Source organism: Pholis gunnellus (genome assembly GCF_910591455.1).
Source record: "Pholis gunnellus genome assembly, chromosome: 15".
NCBI classification, from domain to species: domain Eukaryota; kingdom Metazoa; phylum Chordata; class Actinopteri; order Perciformes; family Pholidae; genus Pholis; species Pholis gunnellus.
In genome coordinates, this window is record NC_136542.1 from 9,936,329 (window position 1) to 9,957,056 (window position 20,728).

Below are 20,728 nucleotides of genomic sequence, written 5' to 3' on the forward strand. Positions count from 1 at the left end.
CATAGGGTCTGACCACGCTCCACTAAACAAACTTTACTATCAGCAGTCTTGCTGTGTCCTTTCTGCCTCCCCGCTCTCTCATTCATCTCCTTCTCTTTCTTATTTTTTTTATCAACATCCCTTCCCTCTGCAGTGTTATGGAACAACCGCTTCTTCCTGTACCGGCTCACCTCCATTTCAGCCTCCGTCTATTCATCAAGTCATTTTCTTTCACTTCTTCCCTTTGCAGCAGAGGTGAAAGAAATCGTTCATGAAAAAAAAGCAGAGAGAGAGAGAGAGAGAGAGAGAGAGAGAGAGAGAGAGAGAGAGAGAGCAAGTGATAAAAGCAGAATAAGAAGAGCAAGGTCAGTCTGTACTTTTGCTATTAAGCATATATCTGTCTCTCTCTCTCTCTCTCTCTCTCTCTCTCTCTCTCTCTCTCTCTCTCTCTTTGTCAGTTCCTTTCAATTAAGTGCAGTTTGTGCTTTGGATTTGCACTTTATTTTAAAGGCCTTTTCCCAAAGATAGACACTCTCTTCTAAAGTTAAATACATCTGCTCCATATAGCAGAATGTGGATGTGCTGTTGCACACCTACTGTACTCCAATATGTTATTTGCAAAGCACAAAGTATCTTCCATACAAGGGATGTTGAACAAGGAATTCAGGTGTCGCTGCTATTGCACAATCTTCCTGTTTGTATCATTTCATTTAAAATGTGTCTGACAGAATGGTAGTCTAGTTGCATCATGGGAGATGGGGGAAAACGAGCGAGGAAATTGGGTCCATCATGTTGGTTTCAGTTGGAGGAGCAGTGCCACTCTCATTATTTGGTTCCTGTCCACATGATGGAGAAATTGATGTAACATTTTCAGGAAACTCATGACTACAATCTGCGACCCTAAGCAGCATGGGCGTAAAACTGTCTGAACCGGACATCATCTCATTCATATGCATGTTGTGCATTTGATAGAGGGGGCTCATAAAACACGAAATACACCCAATGAAAAGTGTTACGGACGAAAGTGCTTTTCTAAAGAATGTTTTATATACAGATCCAAGAGGGTGAGTTTATCTCCTCCTGCATTGGCCTCTTTTCAGCTGTGACCGTGCATGTGAATAATTCATAGTGAGGGATTATAGTGAGTGAGAGCGAGCAGAGAGGCAATATCAACACTGCCTTAACCTTGGGCTGGCAGCCACAGGTTTCTACTGAAAGGTGAGATTCAATTAGATGAGGGTAGGAATATCTTATCTTCTGCTTGATTCCTCCTCCCCTGCAGCTCAACAGAACCATTGGGAAGTGAGGTTTACAATGGCAGCAGATGATCAATATTAAATAATGAAAAACACCATTTCATGAACACAAGTGGATATGGAATTGTGTAAATATTTGAAGTGGAGGGGTGCTAAAATCAATTGAAAAAAATCAATACTTATTTTTCCTGATAATTAGAAGGTGAAGATCTTAAACCTGATTTTGTATCGTAACATTTAAATTAGCCACCTTGAGGAAGGGAGATGAGGGAAATCCCTTTATTGATTCTACTAATCAGTGAATACTTTATTTGTACGTTTTTCATAAATATGTCATTTGAAAGCAAAAGTACATAAATTATGTTGGAACTGATGCTGTTTTTGGTTTTATATGATATATTACTAGAACATGCATGTTTTACTTTTTGATTGTTGGTAAATAGCGGTGTTGTAATCCCATGAAAAAATAAATCTGCCTACCATTCACTTTAAAGCTAAACTATAAACATGTTGTATATGGTTTGTTTCCAAAAATGTATTTCAGCCACTGACAACAGATGTAGGACAGCGCATGCAGTCTGCATCCATGCACCAGAAAAGATCCTCAGTAAAACCAGAGAGTCTGCCGAGCTCTTCCTGTTAGAAGAGCTGGAAATCTCAGAAGACACTTAACATTTGATTGACACTGATGAGCAACACTCTTGAACCCCTGCTGATAAATTATGGTCAATTTGTGCAAAGAACCTGTAAAATGCTTTACTGATTGCACCTTTAGGCACCGACAGTTAGGGCTTAAATGGCTTAGTAAAGAGACGTTAAAGGGAAGCTGTGTGAATGTGTCTAAAAGTATGTAAGTTTCCTGAGATAGTTTATCATCATTTTGATAACAGTTCAACTATTCCACTCCTCATTTTGGGTATTTGGTCGAACAGAAATAGTTTATTTTCTTCCAATTTATTTTCTCGTCCTGAATGTGCACTTCATTCTGACACTTTTAGCTTCACAGAAAACAACTGGTGATCTTGAAGCAATCACAAGCCATCACTGGAGCAGATGGCCCAGTTTTTTCCAGATTGCCTGTACTCACCGCCTGCTTCTTCAACACCTGCAGGTGGCTTTATGGATGCCGTTACCTCAGTCTCAGCAAAGAGGATGATGCTTAATAAACTTGTTTGGCTCCTCGGGATGTGTGACAGATGCTGAGACTTGTCTTTGATCAGGTGACACAGGGAGGAGGGCGGGAGGCGAATTACATTTATTTCCTAGAGGAGAAATAAAAGCTGCAGTACATTATAGCTTTAAATATAGCTTCTAACGCCTGTGCCAAACAACATTATGGATTTTGTCTAGAGGATTTCTTTTATAGTCTGTGTGAGAGAAGGCGTCGGATTATTTAGGATGAGTCATGCAGGAGAAAGGGCCAAAGAGGTTGGATGAGTGATCCTCGCTTTAAGTACCATTGTAGGCGCCCTGTTATTGTTGTGTGAGCTCAGGTCTTTCCTCTCTGTCCGTCTGCTCCCCTCCCACTCTGTCTTTGAATTGGATGCAGGCTGATAATGGATAGAAGTTGAAGACTAGGAGTGGGGGAGGAGACACAGAGCGCCACAACAACACCATTAATCTCTATTATATTCAGAGACAAACATATGTGGTGGTAGAGCACCTCCAAGGCACATGAACAGGCTTCACATTAAATTCGACAAATTGTCTCATGAATGAGATTTTGAAGGGCTTTAAATTTGGAATCCTACATCAGAATGTCCTGGTTATTTCAGAGTGAGACCCTGAGGTGGTCTGCTATTAGCCTGTCGTAAATTATGTTGTAACAATGCACCATTTTCTCTAAAATCTCATTTGAAATTAGACAAATTGTCTCATGAATGTGATTTGAAGTGAGATCATTGATGAGATCCACCTCTTCTCAAGTTCCTAGACACTCGGGAGCCCACTCTCAAGGCTCTAGGACCTTCCAATCATCTAACCCTGACCCTGACCCTAACCCTTATCCTGTGCTTAATAAACCTAAAACTAAAACTAAAGGGGCGCCAGCTGTGTCGACAGAGGTAGAATTATGTTGCTGCTGTAAAAGTTTTAGTATATTTGCCAACAAATTAACTGAGCTTGACCAATCAGTTACATAAATTGAAAAATGTAGCGGCAAAGTTAGTTTGCAGCAAAAGGTTGTGTTTTATCTATGCCTGGGGAAAACCAATATAGACTCAGTCAGCAAGTTGTGGGCTATTTACTATTCTGTCTGTCAGTTCCGGTATTTGTTTACTTCAGTGCCTGGCTATCAGCTCTCGGCAGCGCCTGGGCAATTTAGCTCTGCGCCTTGGTTCTCTCGATCTGCAAAAGGCCTTAAGAGACGAACACTTTAACATTCGTACACTATTGCATGGACACTGCCATACAGACCGTACACAGAAATGCAAGCACGGAAATATACAAAACAATGCCCACATACTGTACACACTCGCAAACCTGTCTGAAAATGACAAAGAGAGAAATCAAAGCATCCGAGGAGGCTGATCACATCCATTTGTCTTTGCAATGAGGGGTGGTCATTGCAAAAAAAACATGTCATGTAATAGAGATTCTTACGTCAGTGTTGATTTCAAACAGACGGATCCATCAACAGCAAAGCTGAATGATGTTGAAAAGGTAAAACAAACCATGTGAAGCATTACAGTAAATCACTGCTAACAGGACATCCATTGTTCTCTGACTAATATTCAGGAGCCAACATTTACTCATTACTTAAACCCCATACAGAGCGGCGTGGCAGCCTTTTTCTGCCGTATTTGATATAGCGTGAATTCACACTTTGACAACCCTCCGTGCCTGTGACACTTTGGGTTTTCACACACTTTTCTTTCATTTCAAGTTCAAAAGGTGATCCGTTTCTTGATGCAAACCCTGAGCAAGGTGCAACACGCCCCAAAACGATACGGTGGCATTATCCTCCTGTTACCATGGTAACGAGACAAAAAAATAACTGGCATCATGTGAAGTCATTCCTCTACATCTGCCATTTTACCCTCGTTCTCTCCCTTCCCTCAATCTCTCTCTGAGGCTGCTCCCTTTCTCTCACAAACTATCAGTCTTCTCCGTCCGCTTCCTCCACTTCCTCGCTACCTCAGTGCCTTCCTGACAATGAGAGGCTACAGTTGCTATGGAGATAACGACTGCACTTTCTCCATTAATGAAATTTAGTTAACATCTCCACACACAGACATCTGAGCAGATGGCAAATTCCACAAATATCCTCATTTAGTTTCCGCCTCCTGCAGATCACAGTTCGTATTTATAGCTGCTTTTTGTCCAGCCACAAACGCAGGGCACTGCTTTGTTGCAATAATCTGATGTATTGCAGGTGTTCACATGGCTATTTTGCTTTAAACATGATTCAAACAATGGGAAAAAACTATGCGATCAATGAATTTGAATGTTTCTCCTCTAATAGGAGATCCAGCGTCATCACCAAACGGAACAGAATTGTGTGCAATTCCTACATTACACTCTTGACAGAACATATTAAGTGACACAGCCCCGATCAATGGACTTATCTAATTCCTTAACATTTTATATGGCTCCTCAAAAAGCCAGAGAACCATCCGGTTGTATTTGAAGCGTGAGGGTGATTTGGGGTTTAAATGTCCGGAGATAAAAGGAGGTGTTGCAGCAGAAAATCAAAGCAAGTTTGGTATCCACTTTATGGCTGGAGGAGCACTTTGTTGTGGGCAAAGCTAAAAAGGACATGACGAAAATAAAATCCCTTCATTTAAAATAAAACAGATTAATTACACCCTGTTCTGCACAGAGTTAACTTCTAAGTGATGTAACACCAGTGCAAGAGAGGCTTAATAGAAGTGACTTTACAGTTCATGTGTGTATAATCGATTACAGGGCATAACCGTTAACACGACAGCAGGCAAAGGAACTGACATTATAGGACATTAATCATCCTGTGTGAACCCTGCAGATCGATATGCAAATGACTCATTGCCTTCAAACCGTTTCACCCCCCCCTTTATTCAACAACTGTTGCATACCAATGTAGGAATGTGGACCTACTAACACAAGGCAACAACAGATGTCATAGATTTACAAGACATAAAGGACACAAAGTAAAAAACTGTTGATGAGTCTTGATCAGTTTGCTGACAGACGCTTTAATTGCTAATTCACGCAGGAACTGGAAATAATATTCAGCCTAATGGTTTGCCCCACACATTTTCTTACATGAGAATATTCTGGGGCAGATTCTGCGCAGGCGTGAAAGGCGAAGCTGAAGGTGCTTGAAGTTCTGCCGAAAACCCTAGAGGCCGAGACAACAAGAGTAGTTAGCCCTGAGGGTAGTGCCAGGAAAATGTATGGTATACACCGCCAGTCAAAGGCAGAGAGACCGTCTCTACTCCACCCTCCAGATAATTGGTATATTTGAAAGAGAGAAATGTGTTCTCCGTTTCCAGCAACTATCCCAGATTTCTGCAGGGGAACTCAAGCTACTGTCGTTGTTTGGCACTAAAAGCATCTTTCCCGGAGCTGAGGTGTTTTGTACTCGTGAGTAATGTAGCATTTGTAGAACTACCTTATTGAAGGAGATACAATATCCTTTCTGGTAATCACAGGTATCCCAGCTGTTGAAGTGCATGCCACACTGCAGAATTGAGAAGAAATGAGGAGCCAAATCACAGAGGAAGTGACAGCAATTCCATCTTTCACCTTTCACCTAGCCGTGGAATTAAATAAGCCAGTCAACCCCGAAGGCAGACACAGTTGTGTCCTTTGTGACTAATTACTGCATGTATTTAGAAGGAAAAAAATAGAATTAGCCAACATATCACACATGTCTCCTCTCTCGCTCTCTGCCTGTTACCAACAGAGACTGAAGCTGCCAGTGTCCCGCGATCATGGGGAATTACGAAATTGTCATGACAATGAAAATTGGTATCAAGAGACCAAAAGTGACTGAAGAAATTGCCTCTGTCTATCAACTTTAAGAGACTCTCCTGTGTGATTCAGAGTCCCCTGAAGTGACAAGGCACTAAACACACTGGCAGTACAGTCGTTTCAGGTCTTTGGCACAATTGACTGTTTCTCTATAGCTCTTATAAAGGGGAAGATCCTCTTATCAGTCGTAAGACGGTAGATATTGATAATCCTTCAGGCTATATATGCGGTACCAAGAGAGTCAAATAGCTGGATCGGGTATCGGCAATAACGGGCCGATCTGGTATCGGATACCATTATTTTAACAAATCAAAATTCAGTTTATTAATATCTATGTATTTATTTGATACATTTTGTTTTACAAAGTTAGAAAAGCAATATTAAAGTCAAGACTGATGTTGCCTTGAACATATAAGAATGCTCACAGTCTCCTCCATATTGTGAGTCACACGGCTTATGCTGGGGAACAAAACAGTAGACTACGCTTGGGGAGAAGGATGAAGCTCCACAGCTGCAGCAGTTATGCTATGATAAACTGAAGATGATGAACTGGATAACAGTATTGTAGTTTTGGACTACAATGTCGGATCAATCACTCAATTAAATCTGATGTTGGAGAAGAGGAACAGCTTTTACGTTCTGTAATATCATCAGGTCATAAACAATTAAGTGGCTTTCACTCAGATACAAATCGGGACACAGTATGAAGAATAGTGCAGTGAACTTCTCAAAAAAAGTTAATATATCATATATTTATCAACTTTGAATCAAGATTTTGTTTACCAAGTGAAACACTCATGCATCATGAGCAGAACTATTCATAATTCATACAGACAACAATCTGTTCCCTGTCTGTACCTGTTATAACTCAATATGCACTGGGTAATTCAAAAAGTAATCACGTTGTAATTTGTCTCTATGTCCTCCTAACAACTTTATACCCATTGCTATGTACCCATAAGCATCCCACCGGTGTTCAGTTTCTGAAAAATACTTAATTTGTGGGCTGTAATCCAAAACATAACCAGATGCTCCAACCAATATAAAACTCAATTGTGTCCTTTATATGCACTTGTGCGTTTGTTTCTGGGGTGTATATAAATATATATATTTGTTGTGTACTGGCAGATTTACTGTTGTGCAGCATGTGCGTAAGTGAGCCCTATTGAGCTCCACCTGGCTAATGATCTGCCTGACAGCCAGTAGACAAGGAGAACTGGGCAGTCACACCACACGTTATTATCGAGCTAATTGTGTTTAGAATTCAGTAACCCAAGATCCATTTCCTGCAAGCTGACGTGGCCGTCTGAGAGTTTGAATGAAAAGATTTCTATCAAAACCCTGGCTGGTATATGTGGACTGAATGGGGATTTCTTTAATTAGATTTTAGAGAGAGCTGATAGACTTTTCCACATTTTGCATCTGCGTGTTAAGAATTCCGATGAGTATATTTCCGATCCCTATAGTGGACTTGAAATTAAACAATCTACGCTGGTAATATGCAGATCCAACTGTGCCCGCTATGGTATGTAATATTTCCTCACCTGTGTGGAGAAAAGTACTCAGTGTGAGACTGACCTTCACAGAGATTATAAATAAGACTCCTGTATTATTGAGTGAAACCCCCATTCCCTGCAGATGCATAATTACTGGACATGAGATCAGACGGCAGTTGGATCTAAATCACATAAATGCACACGCAGACTAGAGCTGCAATTTATGATTATTTTCCTGATCAATTAATCTGTTCATTACTTTCTTGTTTAATTAACTGACAGTTTAGCCTATAATATGTCAGAAAATAGGGTTGTCAGAAAACCAGGTTGATATATTAACATTGCTTGTGTTGTCCAACCAATATCCAGTTTACTGTAACGTAAGGATAAGAAATACTGCATATATTCATATTTGAGAAGGCGCCAACATAATTTTTGTTTTGATACGATAACCTTTCAACTATACCTCCATTATCAGGTGATAATACTTTTATTTCCCATAAGCCCCGGGTGTTCTTTATGTTTAGTGCTAAATATCACATTTTAGCTAAGATTGTGAACATGGTAAACATTATATTGCTAAACATCAGCATGTTAGCAGTGCCATGGTGAGCATGAATGCTGATTTTAGCATTTAGCTCAAATGAACAGTTTATAGAGCGGGTCCTCTTCACGGAGCCGGCTGAGATGTTTCTACAGTAGCCCAGAATGGACACACCAAACACTGGCTCTTGATAGGGCCATTCTGGAGAAGTTTCAGTTGGTTGCAATCTGCAACCTCACATATAGATGCTGCCAAATCCTACACACTGCACCTTTAAGCCTCTAAGAGCCGCTATCTTGAATGTAGACTCTTGTTCGTTAAGAAATTAGCAAAACAATTTATTGTCAATCAACTAATCAATAAACTGATCACCTCAGCTATAATGGGCACATTTAGACCAACATATACAGCATGTAAACACTAATACAGTACAGTTTCTCTAAGTGTGGGAACCAAATATAAACTTAAACTGTCACAACAGACCCAAAGAAACACACACACACACACACACACACACACACACACACACACACACACACACACACACACACACACGCACACACACACACAGATCCATGATGTCCAATTTCAACCTGGCGTAAACCTGGACTGGAGCAGATAAAAGCTCAGATACCAGATGACATCAGTGTTAGGAAGAGGAAAATAATCAATGGCTGACTCCTTCAGTTTAATGAAGCAAATACAAACCTCAGACATTTCATTAAAAAGGACTGACTGATGTGGATCAGGTTGGTAGCTCTGGCAGGGAATCACATCGCAGCTGCAATGTCACGCCCCAGCTATGAGCTCCGTCTCTGGGGGGTTGAAAAAAAGACACACAAGCCAAATTAAAGCGGGAGGTATGAGACCAGAGACCTCTCAACAGATGATATCAAATCCGAGGGGACTTATCCATTTCTCCTCTTCTCGCAGCTGCTCATGGTGGTTATAACCCGTGTCTTTGTTTCTGTCTTCTGCCAAATGCAGATTGATTCTGTGTGAGAAGGAAAGGGGGGTTCTCTCTTTACCCCATTCAATTGAAAAAATGAAATTGATTTGCTTACTCATTGGCATTCATATGTATCCCTTGTGCTCTCGCTGTCTAGACGCCACACTCGCACACCTGTTTCATCAAGAACTGTCTGCTCAAGATGACATATTTGTAACATTAAGCCGGGAAAATGGTAATGTCTGGAATTGTGAGGTTTTATCTGTGCCGTCATTTATCATACACCAAACATGGAAACACATTCATCCTGGTTTTCTTTCACGAACACCAACAAAATGTCTACAAGACACAGGTTGCATCTCACACTTGTAAAATCAAAAAGATAAACAGTGAGACAAGGTGGTAGATTTCCCCCGATGCCTTCTCGGCCACCATTTTCCAGATCTTTATTGCTGATAAACGTCTGAAACTCATAATTAGCTCCCTTAGACTAGAAGTAATGTGTTTCGTGGGAAGGAAAATACCATTCCCTGCACATGGGAAGGACGAAGGGGCATTGTGGACAGCAATAAGTGGACTAAGAATAGAATAGGGCATTATTATGTGTGACAGGTAGGTGCTGTGTAAGGGAAGTCATTCAATTCAAAATGGGGGACGAGTGAGTCTGAATTCCTTCATTATAGTTAGTACAGCGATAGTCAGCAGAGATCTGTCGTATAAGAACATTAACTCACAAAGTGTACAATTTTGAGGTACTTGTACACACCTTGAGTTCCCCCATTTTCTGCTCCTTCATACTTCTATTCCGCTACATTCAACAGGCAAATGATTACTTTGGATTTTCTAAATAAACATACAATAATCTTGTGAAATAAAATTAATTGTTACAGCCTAGATTAGATAAAAATAACTCCACCTCAACAAGCTCCAACAGTAAGAATTTGATACACGTTATGAATCATAGTTGATCATTTTTCATCACTTAAAATCCAATTCTATAATGTATAATAATGTAACATTAAGATGCATTATGGATATTTTTACTTCTAATAGACGACTGATATTAAGGTATTTTCACATTGCAGTATTGCTTCTTTTACTGAAGACAATTATGTGAATACTTCATCCACTCATTGCAGAGTCTCAGAGGAACAGAGGGATTTGATTGTGTTTTAATAAAGAATTTAAAACAACGATTGGAAAATAAAAAAGAAATAAGCTGTGATGGAAACGTTAATAACTTGCTGGGACCACTTCCCTGAAATACTTTTCCAGAGGTATCAAGTAATGCTTTATAGCATACAGGCAACTAATGTTCTCTACAAAGACAGCACTTCCCTCTCGGGGGTCAGACATGGTGCGCACATTCTCCCTCATTAGGTGGGAGGAGCGTGTTGCACTGGGACGCCGCACGATGCAGCAGTCCCGTTAAAACCTCCAGGTCCTCCTCCAGCGAGCCGGAGCTCTCGATCACCTGTAGTGCCACTTTAAACAGCGCGACGCTTGGATTAAAAAAAAAGTCAAATCAGTGAAATATGACTGAAGCCACTTGGAAACAGAGTGCCGGCGCGACATAGGTAAGGCAATGATGCGGATGCCACGAGATTCTTGAAGTTAAAAAGGTTTTCGAGATGAAAATGTAAATTTTGAAATGAAACGGCTTTTCTCTTCTTTTCTGCCCGTGCGTAATGGATGCCATTTGGGTGCAGACGCATATGGTTCAGGTGCGTCAATTAGGCCTTTTTTTCCAGAAGAAAATGATAACACAAAATGATTCCAAAATATATTTAGATTTGCAGTGTGATTCACTATGATAACCTACGTTTTAAAGCCATTCATAAATAGGTTTCTCCACATGATCTCTTCAAGGAATTTGCCATTTCCTCTTAATTCTCAATTTAAGGTTTCTTTTCCTTAAACGAACTTTTGAGTAACGTGTAAAAACATCGCTTCTTCACATAAAGAGAGCTCTTTTTGCAACTTCCCATTTCATATTTCGCAGGACAAAAGGGGGTCTTTCTGGATATTACGATGCATCTCACAGCGGTGGTCTTAATTGTGGTCGTGACGGGAATCGCCAAAGGTAATCTCAGATTTCGATCAGTCCACTGAGACAACTGTCAGAGACGCACATTTGAGTCGTGAACATTTTTTCTTTTCAGAACCGATTTACTGTGCGTGGAATGAAAGTATAACGGATAAATATTTTATTGCTGTGAATGTTTTATGTGTGTTTAGATTTTTTTTATGGAAACAGATGTTGTCCCTTTCTCTCCGTCTCAAAGGTTGGGAATGCAGAGCAGGGTGCAACACAGAAAATGGGTTTTGTGAGAAGCCAGGGAAGTGCAGGTACGAAAACGACTCCAGATTCCTATAGATGAAAGCTTATACCCAGTGGGCTTTTGTGACCTTATTTCCATAAATCGCTGGAGCTTTAAATGTCCCTTAGATAAATGCCATCACAATCCAGCCAACTGGATCCATCTGCTGTTTTTTTAGGTTTGTTTGTCACTTATTTTGTGTTAAATCAACTGCCAAATCAGCCCTTTGTTTGTAAAAAGCATTGTAATCCGAACAGAGAGCACAAACGCTTCTGGTTGCAAAGCATGCCCAGTTTAAAATATTATTCTGGCAAATGCTACTGTATCTACTCTTGAGCCAAAATAATAATGAATCTCTGCTAGTGTTTTGGGAATTTAACCAATTATTGCATAATGCAGATATCGCAAACATGACTTTCATTTCACTTTCAGGGAAAAGCATGCAGACATTATGGGGACAAGAGCAGGACTGCAAAGCTCTGTGAGTCGTATATTTATAGTTCAGGATTGTTCCCCTTTTTCCCTCTTTCAGGTGCAAACCAGGATGGCAAGGAGAGAATTGTGACCAGTGCGTGTCCTTCCCCGGCTGTCTGCACGGCACATGTGAGAAGGCATGGCAATGTCTCTGCGAGGAAGGTTGGGTGGGCAGCCTGTGTGACCAAGGTGAGTTTCATTAAGCTCCCCTGACACTCGTATCTCTGCCTCAAACACTCTCCCATACCAAAGGTTAGGGTGAGTCACGGAGCCCCGAGGACACACAGGTTGCCATCGAATGAGGCCAGTGTCTGGAGAATAGTTAACTGTATTTTTAGACAGGCAAAGCTAGAGTTGTTAAGATCTGTCTCAGCGAAGAATAATTATGGCTCAATGATGAAAGCTGAAGACACTGCCGAAATACATACATTATATGACATACACAAATTATAAACTGCTGCTTTTGAGCTATTATGCAAGACACATGATAGAAAAACCTCAAGATTAATGCACTGAGGCTGCAGAAAATTAAATGTTGAAGCAATATAAAAGTCACATTTCCACTTCAGACACTCCTATTTAAATCAAACACTGGTTATAATTGCTATAGTATCTGCAATGAACATTATCGCATGAAAATGACCTGCTGCCACTCCAGCAATAATAGGTAGAGGTCGACCGACTAATAAGTGCTGATAGGACGTTTTATAAACCACGTTGTCAGTATAACTGGGCTCTGATGACTGCGCAGCCGCCACCAGTCACACGGGGACGTACATCACCACTTTGCATTGCGGCTCCATTAGACATAATGAGGTCCATTTTTGCTGAAAATATCTGTGTGCATATGATTAACTCCAGATAATAACTCCCAACTACTCCAACCATAATGCTCAACAGAGTTTAAAATACATTTTAGATGTTTAATATTTAGATCATTTGAGATATTCTTTTAACAAAACGATTAATCAGCTTTTTCCTGCTCCAAACTATCGTTATTATATCGGCCTTTAAAAATCCACTATCGGGTAACCTCTTATAGAAGAAATAAAGAGAGAACATTAAAATAAGTATTTCTTTTTTTGGCTTCAGCTCACACAGTAAATCTCTTATTCTGTTTGAGCCTATGAGCTGCTTGCCTGTGGAACTTTGTCGGTTATGTTATCACTTTAGTTCTCGGTGACAAGACGCTGCAGCAGGGAGCCGTGAAAGTGGAAACAAAGAAGAGGGGAGAAAGCAGGCAGAGACAGGAAGTGAGGGAGAGCACACAATATCTAAAAACAGCATGCTTTTTTGTCTTTTTGAAACAACAGATCCTCGCCTTTGCTCATCCAGGCCTTGTGTTGGTAATGCCACCTGCATAGAGACAGGGGAGGGGGGATACCTGTGCATCTGTCCCAATGGCTACGCTGGTGATAACTGCCTACAGAAGAGAGGATTGTGTCTCACAAACAGGTACCGGCACCTTTTTTGAGGTTCTATTTTAGTAAAGGAATACTCCAATGCTTTCCAGCCTTATCTCAATTTGTTTGTCATTAGGAGCAACAATCAATAGCATGCTGCAGTGTCTGTCAGCTGTCTTTGTATCCCCAAGGGATCCAATCGAACCCACCTCACACTGTGGCTCATGTATAGGTAGCTCCTAATAGCAGGCTGTTAGCAGAGAAAATGCACAAAACTGTAGCCAGTTTAGTTGTTGCGACTTGTAAGAAGCAAGAGTGTGTTTGCACATTTGTAAGACAAGCAGAGAGGTTCCCTTTGATTTGATTCCCCCACAAACACGAGCATGTGCGAAATGGCAAGTTTCCAACTTTGTGAAGGGAAACTCCACTTGCTCTATCTCATTATTACTTGTCACAAAGTCAACTTACTCTGAGGGCTGACATTTCTGGTTTGTAGGTCTACGGCACTGCATAGAAAGCAAAGAACATGGTGTTGATAGTGAACAAAGGCAACAAAAGAACCTGCAAGCAGGCTTCAAGCACCTGACGCAAATTGGTACTAGAGGTGCATCAGCTCAGGGCTGGGGGAATACCTAAAACATGCAATTACTGATTTTTATTTGGCCACATAGAGACAGCAGAAACAAGATGTGAACACAACATTTACCTATTGCTTGAGCTTACATTAGGGCTGTCACAATATTTGATTTTTACCACATGATTATCATGACCAAAAGAATTCAAGACGATATCTATAGAAAATTTGGCGAAAAAAAAGCTATTTTAGTGTACAGTGGGATTGAGACCACTCTAAGCGCTTTAACACTGTATGTCATTAACCCATTCACACCCATGGCAGGGGCTACCATGCAAAGTGCCACTTTCCCATCAGAACTAACCAACATTAATAACCATTCTTACACCGCAGGCACAGCCTATGGGAGCAATTTGGGGTTAAGTTTCTTGCCCAAGGACACACCAACATGTACAAGCAGATCCACTGATTAAAGGACGACCCACTCTACCACTGATTCACAGTCGCCCTACACTTACGAAGTGAAAGTTGTAACTTTTGGCATTTTTAGGGCCGGCCTTTTCTTTCAGTCAGCAAATGCAAAACACTGCAAACGGTAAAAGCAAAGTGTGAGTGTACTATGCTTGTCTAGCCAAAACAATTTTCCTGTAGGCATGAATTTTCAAGGATTCTTCAGAGAATTCATTTTCCAGCTTCCTTTTTGTAATAAAACACAGCAGCAGCAATGTTGATTGTGCTCTCCCCTTGACAAGCAGTAGTAGCTGGCAGCGTGTACCTGAGCAGCATCATAAGCTGTATCCCAATTTAGGGATCCTTTGAAGTCATCATTTCAAAATTGAAATGAATGATATATGCTAAACAAGGCTGTCACATTTCAAAAGCTTTGAGTATGTGAAATCCAGCCTTCTTTTGCCGGTATTTGCAGGACACCACAGATGTGTAGTTGGCATCTGTCAGTATCCCACAATCCACTGCTCCCCGGCCCATTGTTTAATTATACATTCAGACACTCAGTGTCTCCTATATCCTTGCATAACCATTACCTCTTTACAAGGAATTTGCCTTCAGGTGGTGATAAAGGTGCTGATTCATTTATAACATAACCAGGCCTTCAGGTCCTCTGAAGAACTCACCTTTATTGGCATCCTTTAAAGTATCTTCAAAGTATACCGGAACTGGCACACAGTTGAACTGTGACAGGATTTCTGGTACAGAATTTGTACAGAGCACTAAAACAAGTCATGAGTCTCAACAAAAACTACATCTTGAATGTTTGCTTTCAGGCAAAGCGTCCACAACAAAAACAGTGGCTCATTCCTTTAAGCTCTAGAAATTGCCTGCTGGATCAAAGACAGGCTCGATCCGTTCTCCTCCTGTCCATCAAATACATATGAAGGACTCGCCGAGGACACAACTAGCTGACACAGCTCTCCAGACTCTGCGCCCCTCCATGTTTGCTCTCTGCCAGGTTGCCTTGTTATTACATGACACATCTAAAAGTCAATTGTCTACTATAGCTCATGTGTCAGTGCACGGACAACTCTCCTCCTACCCTTTGCAGAATCATTTGAGTGTTATTATAATTTTCTAATGTGGTGAGTGGAGATTCACTTATATTCCAGTGGAATTCATCTCCATTAAAAGGCCTGTGTGGTGTAACACCAGAGATGTCTAAAAAGTATGCCAGAGCTATTATTCTTTGACTCAAGAAGTCACAATGTTAAGGGCCTTGTTGTGTAATTACACATGCTACTATTAAAAGATATTGATTGTTTTTTATTAACATCAGTTTGGGAAGCATGGCAGCATTAATCAGATATATTGCACATGTCGGTGCAGCAACTTTATTGCAGATTCCTTTTATATCTTTTTACTGGTACAGATTTTTTCATTTGCAGAAACTTTGCTTTACACTGTTTCATTTGGCAAAACGAATGAAATATATATTGTAATATCAATAAGTGTATAATTCTTGAACTGGTTCAAGTCATCTTCATATAAAAATGCCAAACATTTTGTAATTAAAGCAGCAAATCAATTGTGTCATGATAAACCGAGTACTTTTAGGTTTATTGACTCCACAACCACTTCTTTACATGAGCCTTACACAAAGTGCCGACATGCAACCTTGCTCACTTACTTACAGTACCTCACAGCGTAGCTGCTTATTCTAGCTCAGTTACACGGTATTGTTAGTCTACCTGTATTAATCAATACCTTGACAGGCAGGAAGGGAGGAGACGATAGCGTCCAAGAAAAGTGTCTGAAGCAAATGCTACAGATAAAAAAAGAAACTCTGCGTTCAATGAAAGGATTAAAGTGTAACTAAACACACTTTGTGTATGTGTATGGGTGGTCACTAGTGTTGTTGATGGAAATAGGTCCTAATCTTGACATTTTAGTGCAAAGTATTTGAAACACTGATTCACCTGATGTCGCTACACTGGTTACATAAAATCAGCAGAAGATAAACACAACTAGTCCCCCTTCTCCCTGCCCTGCACATGGTGATATTTGTTTTCACGTTCTAGAAGCATCTTTGGAATTTCCAGGTTGGAGGCACTACAGTCATAACTCTGGGGAGTAGTTACTCTTTCTTTTTTCAAAAAAGAAAGCCATCGGTAGTGAAAGAACGCTCCTGGGAGCAGGGGAGATGTGGCGAGCTCACCTGCAGGCGTACGTCATGAGCATGTCAACAGTGTTTGTTTAATCAAATAATACTATTTTAAATTAATCTCACTGCCAGCTGGGGGAGACAAGAACATCTTTCTGGCTTTAATCTGAAGTGAAAAATGCAGCACCGTCTGCATAAAAAAAGGTCACAAAAGCAGGTCGATTTGAACTGATTTATTAATATAATACAAAATGTAATAAATGACCCCATGGCGCTCCCCTGGGCAACCCTGCAAATTATGAGCCTCCCATTAACATTTTATTTATGTAAAATAGGTTTGGATGGCTGCTTTGTAAACACAGAATAAAATATGCTGCAGTAAAGCTGTGCACTAGATTGCTAGCATTATTTGCCCTGCTGTATATTTACTCTGTGATGCTCTGTCCTCCAGCTCTCCTTGTCAGAACGGAGGCACATGTATGGATGCCGATGGCTCAGCAGGTTACTCTTCCTGTTTGTGTCCCCCTGGATCATCTGGAGACTTCTGTGAGATCAGCATTGACAGCTGCCAGCCTAATCCCTGCCTCAACGGTGGCAACTGTACGAACCACGGCCTGGCCTTCACATGTGTCTGTCCGCTCGGCTTCACTGGTTTCACTTGTAATGACACCAGCCTCTCGCCCTGCACCGGCAGGCCCTGTGCCAACAGGGGCATGTGTGTTGGTCAGCCTGATGGAACCTTCCGGTGCGTTTGCCAGAAATGGTTTACAGGTCCCACATGCTCCCTGCAGCACAGACCGAAGGCCAGGTCCAAGCCGGTCGGTGCCAAGCCAGTGGACCACAGAGTGTTTGCACTGACTCCGCAGCACTATTCCCTCCCTGCTCACACCTTCCATAAGCTTCTCAGACCGCCCGAGAGAGACCTGCTCAAGATCACCCTAAAGGAGACAGTCCACTCCCCCGGCGTCCTCGTCACCCACGGCCAACTCATCTGCTTCGGCATGCTGGCCCTGCTCACCTGCGTGGTTATCCTGGGCACCACAGGCATTGTGTTTTTTGGCCGCTGTGAGACGTGGCTGGCTAATGCCAAGTACAGCCAGCTTGTTCGTCAGCAAAGGGAACACCTGCTGAGAGAAGCCGGCAGCTCGGGCCAGGAGGAGCAGGGGCACTCGGTTAACGTCATCCTGCCGGAGAAGATTAGACTCACCAGCTTTGGGAGACACTACACCTCCATCTGATTCAATCACCTCTGCCTCTTCCGCTATCCCTCTGGAAGGAGTTTAATAGTAAATGTTGAAAAATTGTTATGAAGAAAATACTATGACTGTTGTACAGTTGTGTTATTAAAGTGAGAGATACTGGACTAAACTGGAATATATTGGAATGTATGATCTAATGGAATTAACCATGACACTGGATTGTACACTTTTAATTTATATCGTACTGTTGAGAACTACCCATTTAAAATGTATGAAATTATAAAAGATGTTCTACTTTGATGGCTGGTAAAAATATGTCATTGTAGTGTATTTCTGATTTCACAATCATGATTAAACTGATTTGTAACATGTTGATTTGTAATACAATAACGAGTTGAATAATAAAAAAAGGGAGAAATTAAGCTAATTTTTAACAAAGCACATGCAACCTAGACTGCTTTTCTTTCAGTATTTGTAATTAATCTAAGTAATCATACTAGTGATTTTTGATTTGTTAAAAGGTGCATTTTAAGAGAGTGGGAGCTTTTCGATTGCCTCTCACGGCTCTCAACATGGCGATGGCTGAGCAGGCAGCTCATAGCTAATGGTGCTAACAGTGCTAACAGTGCAAACTGCTGCAAAAGTGCTGATAGATCTAACAGTGTTTACCTGAGGGGGAACTGGAGATTGAGTGCTATACTTCCGTGATGATGCAGTCGGTAGGGACAACGTCATCAGCTGTAACTGCTGTACGAGAGCAGTGCAGAGCGAAGGCCGTGAGCTAACCAGTAGGGCACGCTCACATGCACAAACATGCACACTCTGGCCTGGCTATATCAACAAAGCAATGACAAACTCAGATTACAGGACACACAGAGGGAGAGTGACTTCATTCTCTGCTCAGGTAGACATTATTCCACAATATCTTTACATAGCAAATAGTTGTTTAATGCTATATTAATGCTCTGTATCCCGTAAATTGCACCTTTAACCAATTGTTTATAACCATGACTCAAACTGAAACGATTAATCAACTAGTTCATCGATAAAAAATGTAAAATGTATTTATTGTGTTAATCACTTTAGTCAACGTTACCTGGTGTCTGCTTCTCAAATGTGATGATTTAATGCATTTAAGTGTCTTATTTTATAGTAAACTGAATATCTTAGGGGTTTGATATAGCTTTCAAAATAGATCACCTTAGGCTGTGGGATATCTCAACCGGCACTTTTCACTATTTTCTGATGAGCAAATAATCAGCAGATCAATAAACAATGAAAGTAATTGTTAGTTGACATCTCCATCCAACGCAATGTTTCATAATTAATGCAAGAGTACATATTAGAAGTTAGTTTGTACACTACGCGCAGTTAAAATGTGTAATTTGATATAATTTGACATGCCACCCAAACAGTTGTACTTTCACATTTTTCAAAGCTCTTTTCATGTCAAGGTAATTTGTATGTAAATGGGGGCAATGTCTCCTCCGAAATACCATCCAAATTCCTCTCTCTGCAAATGTATCACTTAAGATGTTGGTGTTAAAGGTATTTACGTGGATGTTAAAACAGGTTTCTTTCACAGTTCATCAAAAAAAAAAATGCCACTTTCTATTTTCCATCATCCATTTGTATCCATGGCATGAATCTTCACCTATTGTCTCAATCGCACACTCATTTACCGTGTTTCAGTGTTGCCGTTAATGTTGGAATTTCATAGGTCATGCACCATACATCTCCCAGCCCAGAAATCAATACTGCGACATATGTTATTGGTTTGTCTCATCATGTGTGATGTGATGAGACACCTACTCCTAATTGAGGGAAGAAGTTTCATAAATGCTGAATGTATGACAAGAAAAATATATTTCTGTCACCCAGTAAAGATAGTGTGGAGTATATTTAATGTAACATATTTAAATGAATCAATTGCTGATATGAGAATTAGAGTGGGAGATTTTTTTCTCTCGAGTCTCACAATGATATGCCTCAATTCAGCCCCCATTTATCCTGTGAGGAGATGCTGTTAATGTGGTGGGTTTTGTCTATCACAATTCTTCTCTAAATGTGGCATTTCTACAAGGGATAGTGACTGTAACAGTGTAGTACTTATCAATATTTATTCCAATCTGAGATTATTTGCTGTTGGGCTTTGGCCAGATAGTGTTTGTTTTCTGTTCATTGTTTTTAATAAATACAGTATATATAAAACCGCCATCTTAGTTTGTCTGTTCTGTTCTGCAACTCAGATTGTTACGACAATATCAGATGCTTGGCAAGGCTAAAACGTCAGATGCTTCACAGTATGAGATGCACAACCGATGCACATTACGCACCACCTGAAATCTGCTCTCCTGCTCTGCAATGCTTAATTCAATTAATCTTCAGGCCCAACTCCCTGATTATCAACTGAATGTTAACCGTGATTCTGTCAGCTCTCCTCCTGAGTATCTCTGTTTGAGATGGCAGTCTCTGTCTCCACCTTGTGGCACAACAAGGACTTAAGATGCAGTAGTATGCAATAAGTAAGATCTCTAAATGTAAAAGAAACACTGTTAAAATGTAAAGTAAAGGGTAGCTCGAAGACACACCCTGTTGAAATTATATGTTAACAGCTGCAAAAAAGTGCTGATTCTACAGAAAAAAAAGTTCTTTTGACTCTTATCTTTAGTATCTGTACGTATGTAGAGCACCCAATGTTAGAAAAACACAAGCATATGTACTATGTGTTGGAAAATAAAGCGTAGTATATTTAAGAAAAGTTGCTCAGTGTTAATGGATTTGTACTGAATCTCACACTGGTGTGCACCTCATTCAATGTGACTGTGTTTTCTTGATATCTGGTCTACACAGTTAAACAGTATCACATTATAATCTCTGGTTATTAAAGGCCCTGCACACTCACACAGATGTTTCAATTACTCTGGCTGATTAGATGTCTAGTCAGGTTGGGTTGGGTTGACATG

At 40.7% G+C, this 20,728-nt stretch overlaps 1 protein-coding gene across 1 annotated transcript; it reads left to right on the forward strand.

The window, feature by feature from the left end:
- Window positions 1-11,208: 11,208 nt before the first annotated feature.
- On the forward strand, window positions 11,209-17,801 carry dlk1 (delta like non-canonical Notch ligand 1; the record flags this gene model as incomplete). Its single annotated transcript, XM_079174137.1, has 5 exons — window positions 11,209-11,260; window positions 11,463-11,526; window positions 12,031-12,161; window positions 13,286-13,427; window positions 17,015-17,801. 5 exons carry the CDS (start codon window positions 11,209-11,211, stop codon window positions 17,799-17,801), a joined length of 1,176 nt encoding a protein of 391 aa, XP_079030263.1.
- Between the last annotated feature and the right edge of the window lie 2,927 nt (window positions 17,802-20,728).